At 35.9% G+C, this 17,165-nt stretch overlaps 1 protein-coding gene across 5 annotated transcripts in view; it reads left to right on the top strand.

Annotated features, from left to right (window-relative positions):
* Window positions 1-17,165, top strand: part of LOC129514432 (neuropilin and tolloid-like protein 1) — a 124,546-nt gene that overhangs the window by 94,248 nt on the left and 13,133 nt on the right. For 4 of the 5 annotated variants that reach the window (XM_055332995.1, XM_055332994.1, XM_055332992.1 and 1 more), the window contains exons 8-10: window positions 9,593-9,706; window positions 14,998-15,556; window positions 16,550-16,624. In XM_055332995.1, coding sequence (XP_055188970.1) covers window positions 9,593-9,706; window positions 14,998-15,556; window positions 16,550-16,610 — 734 coding nt within the window. In that variant the 3' untranslated portion in view covers window positions 16,611-16,624. Of the gene's footprint in view, window positions 1-9,592; window positions 9,707-14,997; window positions 15,557-16,549; window positions 16,625-17,165 lie in introns of those variants that run through there. The other variant, XM_055332996.1, reaches the window with a different exon arrangement.

Raw genomic sequence — 17,165 nt, forward strand, 5'->3', positions numbered from 1 at the left:
TAAGAAGTTAGTAGATAGATAGATAGATAGATAGATAGATAGATAGATAGATAGATCTGACACAACTAAAGGCCATTTGGATGTGAGTGTTATGGGAGAAAGGCCTCAAGAATGACCCCAACCCTTCAGCCTTAATAGCTGAGGGTATGGGTCCTGCTCCTTATTAATGTCAGGAAGGTGTGTGAGGGGAAGAATGGGATTTGGAAGGGGTAAAAGGGATTAAGATGACAGCTGTTTTCTGTAAGCCCATCCAGCCATGTTCCATTTGATGTGATACTTAGAATCCCTAGTGGAGATGTTTTGCAGGAATTTGATGGAAGGGTATAAATCTGGACCTCAGATGGAATTCAGAGCTATAAGGGTGAGCCCAGGAGAAAATAGAGTGTCAGAGGCTTTGAATCTGCTGGGATCCCCTAGGGGAAGGCTGTGGAGAGAGAAGAGAAAAGACCTCTGATAATGGCCAGGAGACTTGACTACAGGGTTCTGAGAAGCAGAGGGAAAGTCCTCTCTGTCATCTAAATCAATTAAAATCTTTATTGAATAAAAGTAATTGTGTTTCCAAGTATGCTAGATCTTGCTATTTAGTATTAATTCATTGCTTAAATATATAATGCAGATATGTATCACATTTACATATTTATAATAAATTTAAGCTTTATTTCCATCTCTCAGGCAAAGAAGATGATAGGCTCTAGAGCATTTTGAGTATCAGAAAGTTTTAATAAATTAATGTCTTCAGGGCTGATAAAAGTTGAATTCAAAAGCAGAAGCAAGTGTCCCCCAAGCTACATCCTCATCCTCCCACAGCTCCACACATTTCTGTGACCATTTACATCCCAACTTCAGATTGGAGGACTAAGGAGGAATAATGATGAGCAGAAATAGAAGACCCCATGGCTTGGGTATGAGTGTGTGTGAGTGTGTGTGCATGTGTGTGTCGACACCACAGAGGCCAGCGCAAAGTGGGCGGACTTTTGACAAACATCACATCAAAGAAGTTAGAAGAATCTGAAGCAGGCACGAAGTAGGAGGATGTGCTTGGAGAGAATGAGATTTGGATTTAAAGATGTGGAGGGAGTATCTGAGCTGTTATTTAGATGATATAATCATTAAAAGGAAAATAGGATCAAGAGTCACTTCTGTTTCCAAATTTTCTTGGTGAAGTACCATGTTCTTTGAATTTGAAATAACCTACTACTGATAACTTTATTTACCATAAAGTACAAATATTTGAAATATCAATGTTTCCAGATAAATCTGCCAGTTTTAAATTTCTGTTTTGTTTTAATATTTCCTGAGAGTAGCATTCAGTGAATTCCTCTATTTAAAAAGAATGAAGTTGGGGATCCCTGGGTGGCACAGCGGTTTAGCGCCTGCCTTTGGCCCAGGGCGCAATCCTGGCGACCCGGGATCGAATCCCATGTCGGGCTCCCGATGCATGGAGCCTGCTTCTCCCTCTGCCTCTGTCTCTGCCTCTCTCTCTCTCTCTCTCTCTCTCTCTCTCTCTCTCTGTGACTATCAGAAATAAAATAATAATAAAAAAAAGAATGAAGTTGGATGAAAACACTAATTTGAAAAGATATGTGCAACCTTACATTTACTGAAGCATGATTCACAATAGCCAAATTATGGAATCAGCCCAAGTGTCCATTGGTGGATGAATGGATAAAGAAGATGTGGCAGTTATACGATGGATTATTACTCAGTCATTAAAAGAATGAGATCTTACCATTTGTAACCACATGAATGGATCTAGAGAGTATTATGCTAAGGGAAGTAAGTTAGAGAAAGACAAATACTGTATGATTTCACTCATTTGTGGAATTTAAGAAACAAAACAAACAAATAAAGAAAAAAGACAACCCCCCCCCCAAAAAAAAAAAACCAGCTCTTAACTACAAAGAACAAATGGATGGTTTCTAGAGGGAAAGTGGGCCGGGGGATGGGTGAAAAAGGTGATGGGGATGAGGAGTACAGTTATCAGGATGAGCACTTAGTAATGTTATAGAATTGCTGAATCACTCTATTGTACACTTGAAGCTAATATAATACAGTATGTTAACTGTACTCAAATTTAAAAACAACAGAAAAAGAAATAAAATAAAAAATTTTAAAAGCCGTTGGGGAGAAATAACCCTAATATAGAAGGAGCATTAGTGGTTTTAGCATTAAAGAAAAGTTACTACAAATTTAAAAATTTTAATTACAAGAGCAGAACGATGAACATGTGGCACAATGCTGAAAAATGATGAAACATTCATGATTAGACCTTTAATGTTACAGCAAATACGGTTTATGATTCTTTTTAAAATTTCAAATAAAACTTTATGTTGAGAGTTATGACTGCAGTTCTTTCTCTTGTCCTCCCTTACCTAATGCCCCAAATTACTTTGGTTGTCTTCTCCTGAAGTTTTTATTTCTTAAAAATCAGCAACATATAGGTCTATGTGTTGTCTCAGATGCCATGTAGGATTTAAACATCCCAACAGAGTGAAATGCTATTTCAGGAAATACGGTGCACTCTTGCCACCTAGTGGTGAGCGTGCAAAAAGTGAAGATTTCAAAGCAATCCCAAAGAACGTGAATTCAGTGAAAGACTAAGTTCACTTGTTATCTTCAAATATAGTAAGGTATGAGTGCTATGTGAAAACTATTATTTTACTGGCTAAAATATGAAAGAGAAAACAAACTTTAAAAAATACTATTTGTTTTTTTTTTCATGAAAAGTTAGAAGATGTTTCCCAATTACAAAATATGTGTGTTGTGTATATATGTATATATGATATGTTATATATATTATATATGTGTGTGTATATATAATATTTAACATATGTTATATATATTATGTATATATACATCTAACTGTGTGTTATACCCCAGTATGTATATACATATTTTTATGTGTATATGTTCATATGGAACGTTTCTCAATAAAAGCTAAATATAACTTGTGGATATCCCAGAAATAGCCATTGCCCACATTTTGGCTTAGTATTTCCAGTAAAATCTTCCATATGTATATTTGCGTGTGAGGCTTTATAATTTAAAATACTCTGTATCCTCATTTGTCATCCAATTTTATACCTTAGTAATTCCCCATGCTGTTTTCTATTCCCTTCAGAAATAAGACTTCTCTCCCTATAAGTTTTGAACACTGGGGCAAGACTTCTCAAGGGTTTGCTTTTGCTTCTGTTCCTGTTTGTCTATCAAGTGGTAAACTGATACAGTCGGAACATCTGGATTGAACAAAGCTAAACAGATTTCGTGGTGCCAGACTTCTGTGAACAAGGAAGGGTTCACCAAAAGCTGATGTATGGAAGTGCACAATGCTTCTCAGTCTTACTAATTCACAATACATTCCTTCCTCACTAGAGCAAAATGTTGCATTAAATTTTATGTTTCCGAAGAATTTATCATGGAATATTTGGATAAATGTTCACTTAAGATATTTAAAATTGAAATTTTAAAATTGGATTTTAAGTTCTCATCAACACTGCCAAAATTGATACAGATACTAGATCTGTGTGTTGTGTTTCTCTGTTCTGAAAATTTTATTACTACAGTTGGAGGACAATGTTATCCTTTTCATCCAAGCCTTAGTTTATAGGATCACCAAGCACTTCAGAAAAAACACTCCTGGATTTCATATTGGAGCCAAAACATCAAGATCTATTCTACGCACTTGCCTATCTTGGCTTTCCAAGATGGAACCTAAATATCTCCCATTTCAATTCAGGGTTAGAAAATGCACATTATCTTGATGGTCTTGTTATCTTATGAATCAAGGAATATCATAGCTATCTTATACACCTAAAACTTCCTCCTGTAAAGTGATTCAAGCACTTATTAAAATCAATCCGCATTTTGTGTTGTATTTAACACGCATAATATCTATTTTGTTTCTTTTTTAGAATTGAACTTCAGTAGTATTTTACACAAGGCATGGGTATAGCAAATAAATTTCTCCCCAAGATATTAAAATAACTTAGGAAGTTTCAGTTTCAGTAAAGTCCTGAATGTATCCTAGGTGTATTTATTGTAGTTGCCTATAAAGAAGGGAGAGTAGTTGCAGACTTATTTTTTTTTCTTTTTATACATAAATATGGAATCAAAGAACTCAGAGATTCAAGTCTCTGGTATATTAGTGACTTTGTTTTCGCATTTAAATATATTGCTAAATTCATATAATTACTTTCAAGGTGGAAGAGGGATAAACACCTGAATTTCTGCAAGTTGCAAAGTTAATTATTTGTATTATCTATCATGGTGCTACTTTGTGTAATATTAAATTTTTTTTTTTAGAAATAATTTAAAACCACTTTTTGACTCCTAGAAGGGAGTTGTCTGCTTAGCACTTGTGATTGGATTTTTATGAGATGAATGATGGGTGTTGTAGGAAATAACAGCTTGGAGAAAGATATGCGAGAGACGCTACTTAGATAAATATTCCCCAGACATTTTTGAGAAAAAGATGTCTCATGATACATAATTTTATTTTACAATTTCTTACAAGTGGCTATAGACCTGGCTGTGGTGGAGCGCCCTGGTGTGGCGTAATGGTCAGCATCCGTCTGCTCCGACTGGTTGGTTCCCATGAACTGATAGATATTTAAAATATTACCCTGAGATATAACAGCTTATATATCTATGTGCTGAAACCCACTTAATTGCATTATTTCTCTTACAAGGTTGTACTAGCTAAAGAACATCAGTGCTTTGTTGTTACACAAGACAGTAGACACCTATGTGTATGACTCATCATTTTAGACACCGTTTATTGCATGCTATAATGTATGAATTTCAGGTCTGCATTCTCATTTAGTGCTGATGAGAGATCTGTGAATGACTTTCCTCACTTTACAAATCAGGGAATTTAATATTAAGTCACATCACTTTTGTATCCTCTATCTGCTTAATGTTGTACATTTCATTTATTGATTTAATTTTTTGTAATTATTATCATAATTCAAAACCAGCTAATGTGCATCTATCCTATACCATTGGACAATATCGGTTACAATTTTTAAAGACTGATGACATTTAATTCCCACAACCGTATGTGGTAGTCAAGATGAGCCCCCCCCCCCTTACACACGTGTAATGGAAGCTGGGGCATTTTAAGGAATGTTGGCTCAAGTTCACACAATCTGGACATCATGGATCCAGGTTTCAGTCCCAGACATTTTGAATCCATGGCCCCTGAGCAGTGCTTGCCTTCTGGAACAGTTTGTGGTTACAGCTGTAATGCTTGCATCCACAGGCTGGCACTCTCCTAAGCTGTTGGAATTATGAAATCACTTAGGTAAGTATGGTCCTTATCCCCATTTTATAGATGTGATAACTGAGTAAGTGTTCATGGAAGGAGCTGTCTCTCCTTAGGGATTATCAATTCTTGCAGTCGAGATGCAGCTCTGCCCCCAGGAGTGTTGTCAGGACTCTGCCGTCCTGGGATGAAGTGTCTGGAGAAACACACATGAAGCTTCATTCTAATATGCAGTCTTTCACATAACCCAAAAATATAATGCTTTGCCCGAAAGGGTATGTATTGGTGGAGGAGGGAGGTGGGAACGGTGAAGTAAGACCCATTATGTGATGGATGTTAGAATATCCATTTTCCTTGTTACCCGAATGATTTAAATCAAGAGCAATGCAGTGTTTGTACACATGACCTTCTTTGGCTGAGTAGATTATTTTACTACATTCAGTTTCTGTCTTTTTCTTAAAAAGAAATACTTAACATTGTCAGCTCTCCCACCAAAGCAAGATTGCAATAGCTGCACTCCGGATATTTCAGTACACTTTATAATCGTTCAGCAATGGGCCGTCTGGGTGGCTCAGTCAGTTAAGCATCTGACTCTTGATTTTGGCTCAGGTCATGATCTCAGGGTTGTGAGATTGAGCCCCACATCGGGCTCCTTGCTCAGTGGGGAGTCTGCTTGAGATTCCTTTGATTGTCTCTTTCATTCTCTTTTTCTCTCAAAAAAAAATGAGTTCAGAGGCAAAAAGCCATGAAAATAGTTTCTTCTATATAGTTAGCTTTTTAAAAACCAATATGAAGCTTTTTTTTTTTTGCTATTTTGATAATAACAGAAAACCTCCTGGAAATAAGTAGACTTTTGATATTGGGAACTATGAGTATGAAGTACTCTGAACTGTGAGTAGAGCTTCCCTGGCCACCATGTTATTATGAGTAAATCTTACCCTTGAATTCCATCCACGTAATTTTAGGAAATGAAGAAGCTGGTTTTTAAGAGGCAAGAGCTTTTAACAATGTATATTGAATTTCTAAGTAGAACAAGTCCTCCACAAACTGGTAGAACGTGTCCTTCTCTGCCATTGTAAGATTGCTGTGGAAATGATGCTGAGGTATAGTTTCTGAGAATATCACAAATTGGATTATACCTGAAGACCATGGCACTGAAGGTTAGATCTCCATTAATAAACACACCTGTTAGAGTCTCCTGCTTTCTGGGATATTCAGGTATGCATGCACCCTGGCCAGAGTTCATCTGTTCTTTTTTTTTCTTTTTTTAAGATTTTATTTGAGATTGAGTGAGTGAGTGAGCAGGAGGAGGAGCAGAGGGAGAGGGAAAAGCAGACTCCACGCTGAGCTCAACACAGGGCTCAATCCCATGATCCTGAGATCGTGACCTGAGCCCACATCAAGAGTCAGATGCTTAACTGACTGACCCATCTAGGCACCCCCAGAGTTAACATTTTGCTCAGGAACATTAATCAATTAAAAATATCTGTCGAATATTCACCATAAGCCTAGAAATGTTAAACCATGTAAGAGATGAAAAATGAACATTTTTAGGAGGCATGCCCTTTTCCTCGAGGAACACATGGGGAAAGATGATAAGCATATGCTAAGTGTTAAGCTCTTTTTAAAATTATGAGTGTAATAGGATTTAAGAAAAAGATAATTTTCCTGGTAGTTTGGAATAATATTTCAACACTGTACAGATAATGCCATGCTGATACGATTTGGATAGTAGAGTGAAGAATGGATATTGCAGGAAGAGAGAGGGGAAAAAGTGTTTGCCCTGAGCCACAGATCTCAGGAATGTGCTGAGGGTCATGGGGAATAATGTCGGTATGTAGAGTGGGTCCAAACATCCTTGAAGCACAGTAAGAATGTAGCTTGCTCTGGGAGGTAGGAGGGTGCCATTTCATCTTTTCAGCAGGAGACAGAAATAAGAATCTTTAATGAACCATTTGCCTGTCTGCATTGATATGAGAGAAATACTCAGACATACAATAGCAAGAACATTCAAAACCCAATATAAATTGTTAGATATTTGTTTCTGAGCCATTGCAAGATTTGCTTGTTCATTTTTGTTTGTTGTTTGCATAGCAATTCTGTAAATTCTGGCAAAAGTAAGAAGAAAAAGATAGTACTTGAAATAATAATAATTTTAAAAAGTGAGATGATTCCAGTTACCTGGCACATTTGCCTCCTCATCTGATGTGAAGAAGCGTGTCAGGAATGTGATTTGTTGACAGTCCTGGATTACCTGTTCTGTTACCAGTCAAACCACCAATATGTAATGATCGCTGACACTGACACACTGATTTGTAGTTTAGGAAACATGTTCACAACTACAAAGCAGCAGAACTAGAAATAAAATCCCATTTGGAGAATTGAGAATTCAAGTTCCAGTGCTCTTACCAATATTCTATTGTATTCCATTCCATTACAGAATGCAATGTCATTTTTATTTATATACTTAAAATTGTTAAAACTAACCATCCTACTTAATAGTAATTGTAGCAATTTTTCCAACTCATTCTGGAAAGGCAATAAATAATGCTCTCTTAAAGGTATATTTTACTTGATGGATAACTGTATTTTCAGAACCACCAATTTATTAGTGCATATGTACTTTTTACAGTTTTTTTCTTTTTTCTTTACTAAGACATTTTGCAGCCACTCCATTTGTAGAGAACTTCTTGTTCTGTGTACACATTTTGACAACATTCATTATCTGCTTAACAGACCGTATCAGTTCTGCAAAAGCCATTATGGTTGACTACAGAAATTTAAATTTAGTTCCTTACTAAAGAGCAGATTTTTGCAATCATGTATCAGATCATTAAATTTTACATTATAAAAGGCTTATATGATGCTTAACAAGTCACAAGCCCAGGTTAAGCATGATACTTTCTTTTCAAAATGACTACTGAGTATTTTCTACTCTATGTTTGTTCTCAAAGTGACTACCACATCTTAAAGATTTTAATCTTTAGTCAGGGACCTAAAGTCAAACAAAGCCATGGGAAGAAGAAATAGTTTTCCTGTGAAGGGGGTGGCAGGGAAGGTTATGGAGAGTCGGAATCATTTTTGCTTGGGCTACTGTATCTTTGGCATATTTTTGATTTTCAAGACTTAAGTGTTTTGGTTTTTTTTTTTGTTATTGTTGTTAGGATTTCTCTAGGAGTGTTAAAATATACTAAGTTGCTTTGTGCTAATTATTTGCCTGACACTTTGGTTAATATACCAAATACATTTAAAGAAGGTAACTTTCTAAAATACTCGTGATATATAGTCTTGAAAGTGAAAAAGTCATTACAACTTGACGGGCATTTAGATAGTACTGATCATTAATTTTCACTGATCGATTAACCAAATTATGTGTTTTGTATCTAATATGTAAAACAGAATGAATGATCTGGAAATCATGGACCACTGTACCTAAAGTTACTAGAATGTGTGAAATACATGCAAAGTAGGCTAATTTCATCCCCATATATATGTGTGTAATGTTGATGATAATATATACTTCCCTTATGTTGTTCAGGATTTTCCCTTGTCCTGAATTTCCATGACATTCTTTGTTCTGTTCCTATGCTTCAATAATGTTGTAAGGATTTGTTTAATATATATTTTTCATTAGTATTTTGTAAGCCTGTGCTCTACAAAATTATTTCAGTGCTAATTAAGACTTTTTAAAAAAGTTTTTAAAAAATTATTTATTCACTGATGACACACAGAGGCCGAGACATAGGCAGAGGGGGAAGCAGGCTCCCTGTAGGGAGCCTGATTCGAGACTTGATCCCAGGACCCCAGAATCATGCTCTGAGCCAAAGGCAGATAGATGCTCAGCCACTCAGGCACCCGTAACTAAGACTTTTTGCACTGAACAAGTCAATTTGTACAGATAGAATTTCAGTGTAAATCTAATTAAGACTTTTTGCACTGAACAACTAAATTTGTATAGATAGAATTTCAGTGTAAATCATAGAGTTATGCATGTAGCAGGCATTAAATTTTTGTTAAATGAATGCACTGAGTCAAAAAAATTAAAAAAGAACCCATATAGATAATGTACTTCATTTTTATGATGGAAACCCTCCTGTGCCAGTTTTACAAACTGAGCACATCTAGAGAAGTGCCAGCTCTGTTAGCAACACAAGAAATAATTACCACCATGGCAACACTTCTGAGAATGGAATGTCGCATCATTTATCTCAATTTGATGGCAAATTATCATTCTAATCTTTTTGTTTTTAGATTTGTGATATGAGTGATTTACTACTGAAGATCAGTTCTAACTTTTTCTTTGTTTTTATTTTCTTCTTATTTTTTTAGCTCCCTGTGAAGGCAATACATTCTTCTGCCATAGTAACATGTGCATCAACAATACGCTGGTCTGCAATGGACTCCAGAACTGTGTGTATCCTTGGGACGAAAATCATTGTAAAGGTAATGATCAGACCTTAACATTTGCAAAAATCCTCTGCATATAGAGTGGGAAGGAGTTTATTACAACGTGGAGATGTATCAGACAGACTTACAATTGGACTTGTATATGGGCTTTTTTGAGCCTCGTGTATATTTTATAATTCCTTTGTAAACGTTTTTCTTTGCTTTTACCAGAAGTTTGCTCATTCATTAATGCACAGTAGAGAACCTTTAACACTCGAATGCTCATTAAAGACATCTGAGTAGAGCCTGCTGAGGCTTGGAGAGGAAGTGAAGCTTTTAGTGCCGTGTGTTTTTCCCATCAGGCCTGGTGGGAAAAACATAGCCCTTCCTCTGTGCCGGCCGCTCTCATTTATCCCAGTCTATCTTCATTGGACAACATGCGCATGCCCTAGAAGCACATTGAAGGAACATTTGTGCTTTCAGGTACTTCCAGCCAATTAACTTGACTTCAGTTCTGGTATCAAAATACTTTTCTTCCTTTCCAGTGAAAACAGCTTCTGATGCCCCTGCTCCCTTTGCTAGCCTGGACACAAAGGTTTGTTTATGTAGATAGCAATCCTTGGCTCAGTTCTGAATGTTGTATGTTTTAGTTAAGTTGAAAATGCCAGGCATATTCTTTTATTCAGATTCAATATTAACTGATTTACAAGCAGAAAAGAACAGGCAATAAACTCTTTCATGCATAAAGACCAGTATTATCTATTAACATGTTTTCTGTGGATAAAAGCAGAGAAGCATTGCCACAGCAGCCATGGTTCACAGTCAAGGAGAAAGGCATATGCAGCCTCAGTTGCCTTGATGGTGGGGGAGGGGGAGGTGATTATTCAAGGAACTACTTCTGAATGGATGGGAAATTAATTTGTGTAGTAGAATCTTAAATGGGCACTATTAATGATTGGCAGTCATAAGCTTTATTTGCCCAATGGGATTTGTTCCCACGTATATAAGGACTATTTGACATGAGAGAGGAGTGACGAGAATATGAATGGATATGCATTATGAGCTTCCATGTTTATCTTCTCTAGATGGCAAGACCGGTATTTTGTTTTCTAATTCATTCTCTTTTGAGAGGGAAACACACTTTTACCATTTCTATTAATTGTGACAGGCTCATCTCAGAGACAATGTGGGTTCAGTTCCAGACCATCACAATAAAGGAATTATTGCAATAAGTCAAGTCAAATGAATGTTTTGGTTTCCTAATGGATATAAAAGTTGTTTATACTATACTGTAGTCTGTTAAGGGTGTGATAGCAGTATGTCTATAGAAACAATGTACTATATAGCTTAATTATGAAAATACTTATTGCTAAAAAGTGCTAACCATCATGAACCCTGTCAGCAAAATCTCTGATCACAGGTCACCATAACAAATACAATAATGATGAAAAAGTTTGGAATATTGTAAGAATTATCAAAATGTGACACAGAGACACAAAGTGAGCAAATGCTGTTGGAAAAAGGGTGCTGGTAGACTTGCTCAATGCCACAAAACTTCAATTTAAAAAAAACCCACAATATCTGTGGAGTGCAACAAGGTGAAGTGCAATAAAATGAGGTATGCCTATAATTTATTGGAGTTAGTTCCATCAACCAATAATAAATGGTGTGTCCTAGAAAATGTCCCATGTGTCCTTGAAAAGAGTGCATGTTGCCATTGTTAGGTGGATTGTTCTAGAGATGTAGGTTTACAGCATTATTCAAGTCTTCTATTTCTGTTTCCATTTTCTACCTTGTTTTATCTATTTCTCAAAGTACCTATTGAAGTCTCCAACATTATGGTTGAATTTTCTGCTTCTTCACTTCTGAAAAATTTTCAATTTCTCTATTTTTGAGCTTAACTGCTAGGTTCATATATGTTTAAAATTGTTGTATTTTCCTGATTGGCCCTCTTATTGATCATTATAAAACTATCTTCTTATTTTTGATAACTTTTTGCTTTAAAGTATTTTGTCTAATACTAGCACATCCATTCTGCTTTCTTATAAATGAAGTTTGTATGCCCAATCTTTATTGATCCTTTTGTTTTCAGTCCACCTGTATTATAAAGTATATCTTCTATAGACAGTGTATAGTTGGGTCTTCTTTTTTGATTCATTCTGGAAATATTTGCCTTTTCATTGGAGTGTTTAATCCACTCATATTTAATGCTGGTATTGATGTATAGTTGGATTTATATCTGCCACTTTACTTCTTTCCCTCCCTCTATGTCCCATGTATTTTTGTCCCTCTTTTCTTCCTTTATTGGTCTCTTCTGCACTGAGTGAATACATTCTTCTGTAACATTTCAATTCCTTTAGTGATTTTTTAAGTTATAGGCCCAACAATACAATTTTATGCATATGACATTACTCTTTTTAAAAAGTTAAGAGAAGAATGCAGAAGATATATACAACTATACAGTCCTTTGTAATTATGTATATAATTGCCTTTATTGGCAATATTTATTTGCCTTTTTAATTTAATGTCCATTTAATTTTTTCATTTGGGTTTGAATTACTGTCTGAAGTCACTTACTTTCAATACCAAGAATTTACTTTAATATTTCTTTTAAGGCATTTCTTTCAGCATTAAATTACCTTTATTTTTGTTTATCTGGAAAAGTCTATTTCAGCCCCATTTTTGAAAGTTAGTCATACTGGATATTAGGTTTTTGATCAATGAATTTTGTTTTTTGTTTTTTGTTTTGCCGGCAGCATTTTGAATATGTCATGCCTCTGTCTTCTGGCCTCCAAAATTTCTGATGATATATCAGCTGTTAATCTGATTGGGTTCCTTTCTAGGTGAGGAGTTGTTTTTCCCTTGTTGCTTTCAAGATTTTTTGTTTTTTGCAACATTTTTAATCTTATATGTCAGAGTGTGCTTATCATTTCATTTATCTTAATTTGGAATTTGTTGAAATTCTTGAATGTGAATTTGTTCCTCAAATTTGGGAAGTTTTCACCTTTTATTGATTTATTTATTGAATCTTTTCCTTTTACTTTCACTCTTTCTACTCATCCATTATGTTGGTGCTGTTGACAGTTTCCCTCATTTCCTGAGGCTCTGTTCATTTTTCTGCATCTTTTTTTCTTAATCTCCTTTCAATTGCATAATGTTCCCTCATCTCTTTGCAAGTTTGCTGATACTTTCCTCTTCCAGATGAAATGTACTGCTGAGTCACTCAAATGAAGTTTTTGTTTCAGTAACTATGTTGTCCTACTCTAGATTTTTCACTTTTTTCTGCTTCGTAATTTCTATTTCTTCATTGCTGTTCTGCATGTGCGGAAGTCGTATCCTCTTCTTTTTCTTTACTTCTTTAATCATTGCTCCCTTTAGTTCCTTGAACGTATTTATCACAGTTGCTTTGAAATCCTTATCTAAATCTGATCTGGCCCTCTGCAGGCTTTCCTCTCCCCTGTGTTTGGATTGCATTCTCTTGTTGTTGTTGTTTTTTTTTTACATGCTTTGTGATTTTTTTTTTTTGGAAACTTCATGTTAGATAATGTATTGTAGCAATTCTGGATACTGATTCCTCTCTCCCCAGGGCTTGATGCTCCTATCGTTCTCTTGTTTATGTGTTTATAGGGATAGACAGGGCTGATCTGCTTCACTGACGTCTGTGCCTGATGTTGCTGTAGGGAGATCGTGCCATAGATGCACATACCATAGCCTCAGATAATTATGGTTCAATAAGGCGCTCTCTGACCATCCTTTCTCTGTTCTGTTTATCTGTCTTTGTCGGTATCATACCCAGCTATTAGTCTCCACTAATTGCTCAATGAGTGTTCTGTGATTTTGGACAGTTCCCAGGAGTATAAATTATTCCAAGGTTTAATCCAATTAAATTCAATTCCACTGGGGGTTAAAAAAGTCTTTGAGTCCAGCCTTTATGATTTGTTCTAAACTAGGAGGACTTTTTTTTTTTTAATACCTGTTATTTTCCTGGTATTTTATGTTAAGCTTCTACTTGTTCTTGGGTCTGGTTTGTTGCTACCAAGGAGCTTGACAGTCTGCTTTTAATCGATTACCAGAAGAATGTCTAGGTTTTTGTTTTGTTTGGCTTTGTTTTAGATTTCTAGGCTTGAACTTTTCCACACTATTTCAAAAAAAAAAAAAAAAAAAACTTGAGGAAAGCTAGAGTGCTCTCTGCTCTTGTGGCCTGCCTCTCTTCCTGGGTAAAACTTCTGCATTACTGCTCAGGGTGTTGAAAGGAGGCAGGAACAGTGACCAACTTCTCTCAAAGGAACATCCCTACTTCATGAATAGAGTACTGGGTGAGGATAGTAACCTTTGGGGTTCTCAGATTGCCTCTCTAGGCAGATAGACTCTATGAGTGAGCTTAGGGGAGTATGATCAGAGACACACATCCTCAGCCTGTTGCACCCAGTGTAGAGCTTCCATCCTACCAATGGTGTTGGGAGGAGAAATAGAGGCCTTGATAACTCAGCCTCTCCTGCCTAGAATAGAGTACCTGCCTGCACTATGCATTCAAGGGTTGGGGAGAAATGCTTGTGGCTTGCTCCTCTCGGGGAGATACTGTAGCTCTAGGTGGGGAGTATTAGGGAGAGGAAGCACTATGCTGTTGTCTGAAACCTCCCTAAGTCCCTAAATAAGCTTCCATCATGGCCAGTTGGAGTAGAGGTGGGGGAACAGGTTTAAAGGACAGACTCTCACTGTTCTTAATGAAATTCCCTAAATTTTCATGAATAAATGTACTTGCATTTGGTATTTCCATTAGGACAATCTCCAGAAACTATATATATTTTTAATCATTTTTCCCAGTTGTGGTTGTTTCACTGGGAAAAAGGCCCACAGACAGACTCATGCCACCATTCCAGAAGTATCTGTCATGAAATTTAATTACCTTTTGGTCTCAGAAATTGGTGTTACTTTGAGTTCAGTTATTTATGTCTTGAATAAACTCAGAACAATATAGGTAGGGTCATGTTCCCACTCGTAGAGTTTGAGATGTTACCTTATACCTATGAGAAGAAAAATGATTTATTGTTTTTAACATAACTACTTGATTCCCAAATGTCATGCTAACAGGTCTTGTAAGATCTTCTCCAAATGTATGTTTAAAGTAGGGATGCTGGGCAACGGGAGGTCTGTCGCTAAGGCTAGAAGATGGGGCCCTTGTGGAAAGGGAAGCTTCTTGTTTCATTTTAAATATTTTTTCATGTAACTATAAGCCTGTAAAAATTCTGTGCTCAGTATACTTCTTTGTAGGTGCTTTGACTACCATATTAATGCATGGTTGATTGTTTCTTGTTTTGTTTGTTGTTTTCACTCCCCTCGACCTGTAGAGAAGAGGAAAGCCAGCCTGCTGGACCAGCTCACCAACACCAGTGGGACTGTCATTGGCGTGACTTCCTGCATTGTGATCATCCTTATTATCATTTCTGTCATTGTGCAGATCAAACAGCCTCGTAAAAAGTATGTCCAAAGGAAATCAGACTTTGACCAGACTGTTTTCCAGGAGGTGTTTGAACCTCCTCATTATGAGTTATGTACTCTCAGAGGGACAGGAGCTACCGCTGACTTTGCAGATGTGGCCGATGACTTTGAGAACTATCATAAACTGCGGAGGTCCTCTTCCAAGTGCGTTCACGACCATCACTGTGGGTCCCAAGTGTCCAGTACGAAAGGCAGCCGCAGTAACCTCAGCACGAGAGATGCTTCTGTACTGACAGAGATGCCCCCGCAGCCCGTCAAACCCCTCATCCCGCCCATGAACAGAAGAAACATCCTCGTCATGAAACACAACTACTCGCAAGATGCCGCAGATGCCTGTGACATCGATGAGATCGAGGAGGTGCCAACGACAAGTCACAGGCTGTCCCGACACGACAAAGCCGTCCAGCGGTCAGTATCAATAGATTTTTTGATGACACCTATAACCTGAGGACTGAAATGCCTCCAGAATAATTGTGTTCTATTTGAGCTTCATATTTCAGTTTCTCTTTTTATTAATGATTTAAATCATAGTGTTTCAAGTTTTTTCCCCACTTTTTTCTGTTCCAGTGCTATCCATATCCTTCCTAAACCCTGTTTGTGTACCTAGGTGTGTGTGTGGGTGTGTGAGCACACACACATGCCAAAGATCATTTATTTATACACACACATGATATTTATTTCTATGAAAATTATGGTTTTAATTTATATTATAAATTTGTATTCCTAATTTGCTTCCTTCCACATAGTCATGAATTTTGCTCTCATCGATAATATACTTTCAGATATGAAATGATACTTGGAAATAACTGCCTTACCAAGATGGTTAAGCCATCTTGTTGAATAATTTTAATGTAAAAATAACATATTTTGCAATATAATGTATTATATTTTTTTATGAAAGTGAAAATACTGAAATCCTTTTTTCCACATATCACATAATACTTATATTACAAATTGCATATGATAGTATGGTATGCTAAAATACTAAACATTTATATTTAAATGTAGAAAAAATAGTAGAAAAATTTGATTCATTTTCTTTTTAATATAAAGATAATATTATCTGTATTGTATTATTTGCCCTAAAATTGGTAAAAATTTGGGGGGAAGAAAATTTAGTTTAGAAAAAAATTGATTTTAGATCCCCAAATCCATATGTTTTGTTTTGCATGTTTACTAGCATTTAGTTTGTTTTATATATGGACATACTTTCTCAATTCATTATGCATCCTCAAAACTTAAAATATTTTTAGTTGATTTAATATTTTTGCATGCTGATGGAACAAATCTATTTCCTTGGTTTCATGAATTTTTAGGAATGCTTTTAAGTAAATACTTGTATGCATATTTATTTTTTGTGCAAATATTACTTTGTTGAATGAAATAGCCATAACATTCCAGGTTCTGCCTCATTGGGTCTCTAAGCAAACATGAATCTGAATACAACACAACTAGGGTCTAAAAAGAAAATTCAAGGTAAGCGAATGCCCTTGGTTCTTTCTTCCACCTTGTTGTATTCTGTTTCGTTTTGTTTTGTTGCAACTGTCTTGTAGATTTTTTAGAGAATGTGCTATTTATTCATTATTTCTTGAGATAAGTGTTTCATAATATTTCATAACCAGAGATATACTGAATTCAATGCTGATGGAGTGATGATTTTTAGTATACATATCTTTAAAGTAAATGTTCATATTCTTACCATCAGGCATTGTACTACAATGTTAGTAAAAGAGGATGTTAAATTAGCAAGTTAATTTTTACATGATTTAAGGTAAAAATCGAAAAAAACTAGTAAACTTGTTTCAAAAATATCAGAAGAAATGCAAGTTTTTCAAAACAAAAAATGGAATATTGTCTCAATATAACTGAAGTCAACATATAAAGCTGGTAATTTTCTTATTTAATTTGGCAATATTCTACTCAGACTCATGCACTAAGTATTTGGTGGTACTTATGCAATCTGTGCACTCTTATTTTTGCATGAATATGTAGCTTATTTCATCAAGATTATATGCAG

This window comes from Nyctereutes procyonoides, unplaced genomic scaffold (genome assembly GCF_905146905.1).
Source record: "Nyctereutes procyonoides isolate TBG_1078 unplaced genomic scaffold, NYPRO_anot_genome, whole genome shotgun sequence".
In the NCBI taxonomy this organism is placed as follows: Eukaryota; Metazoa; Chordata; class Mammalia; order Carnivora; family Canidae; genus Nyctereutes; species Nyctereutes procyonoides.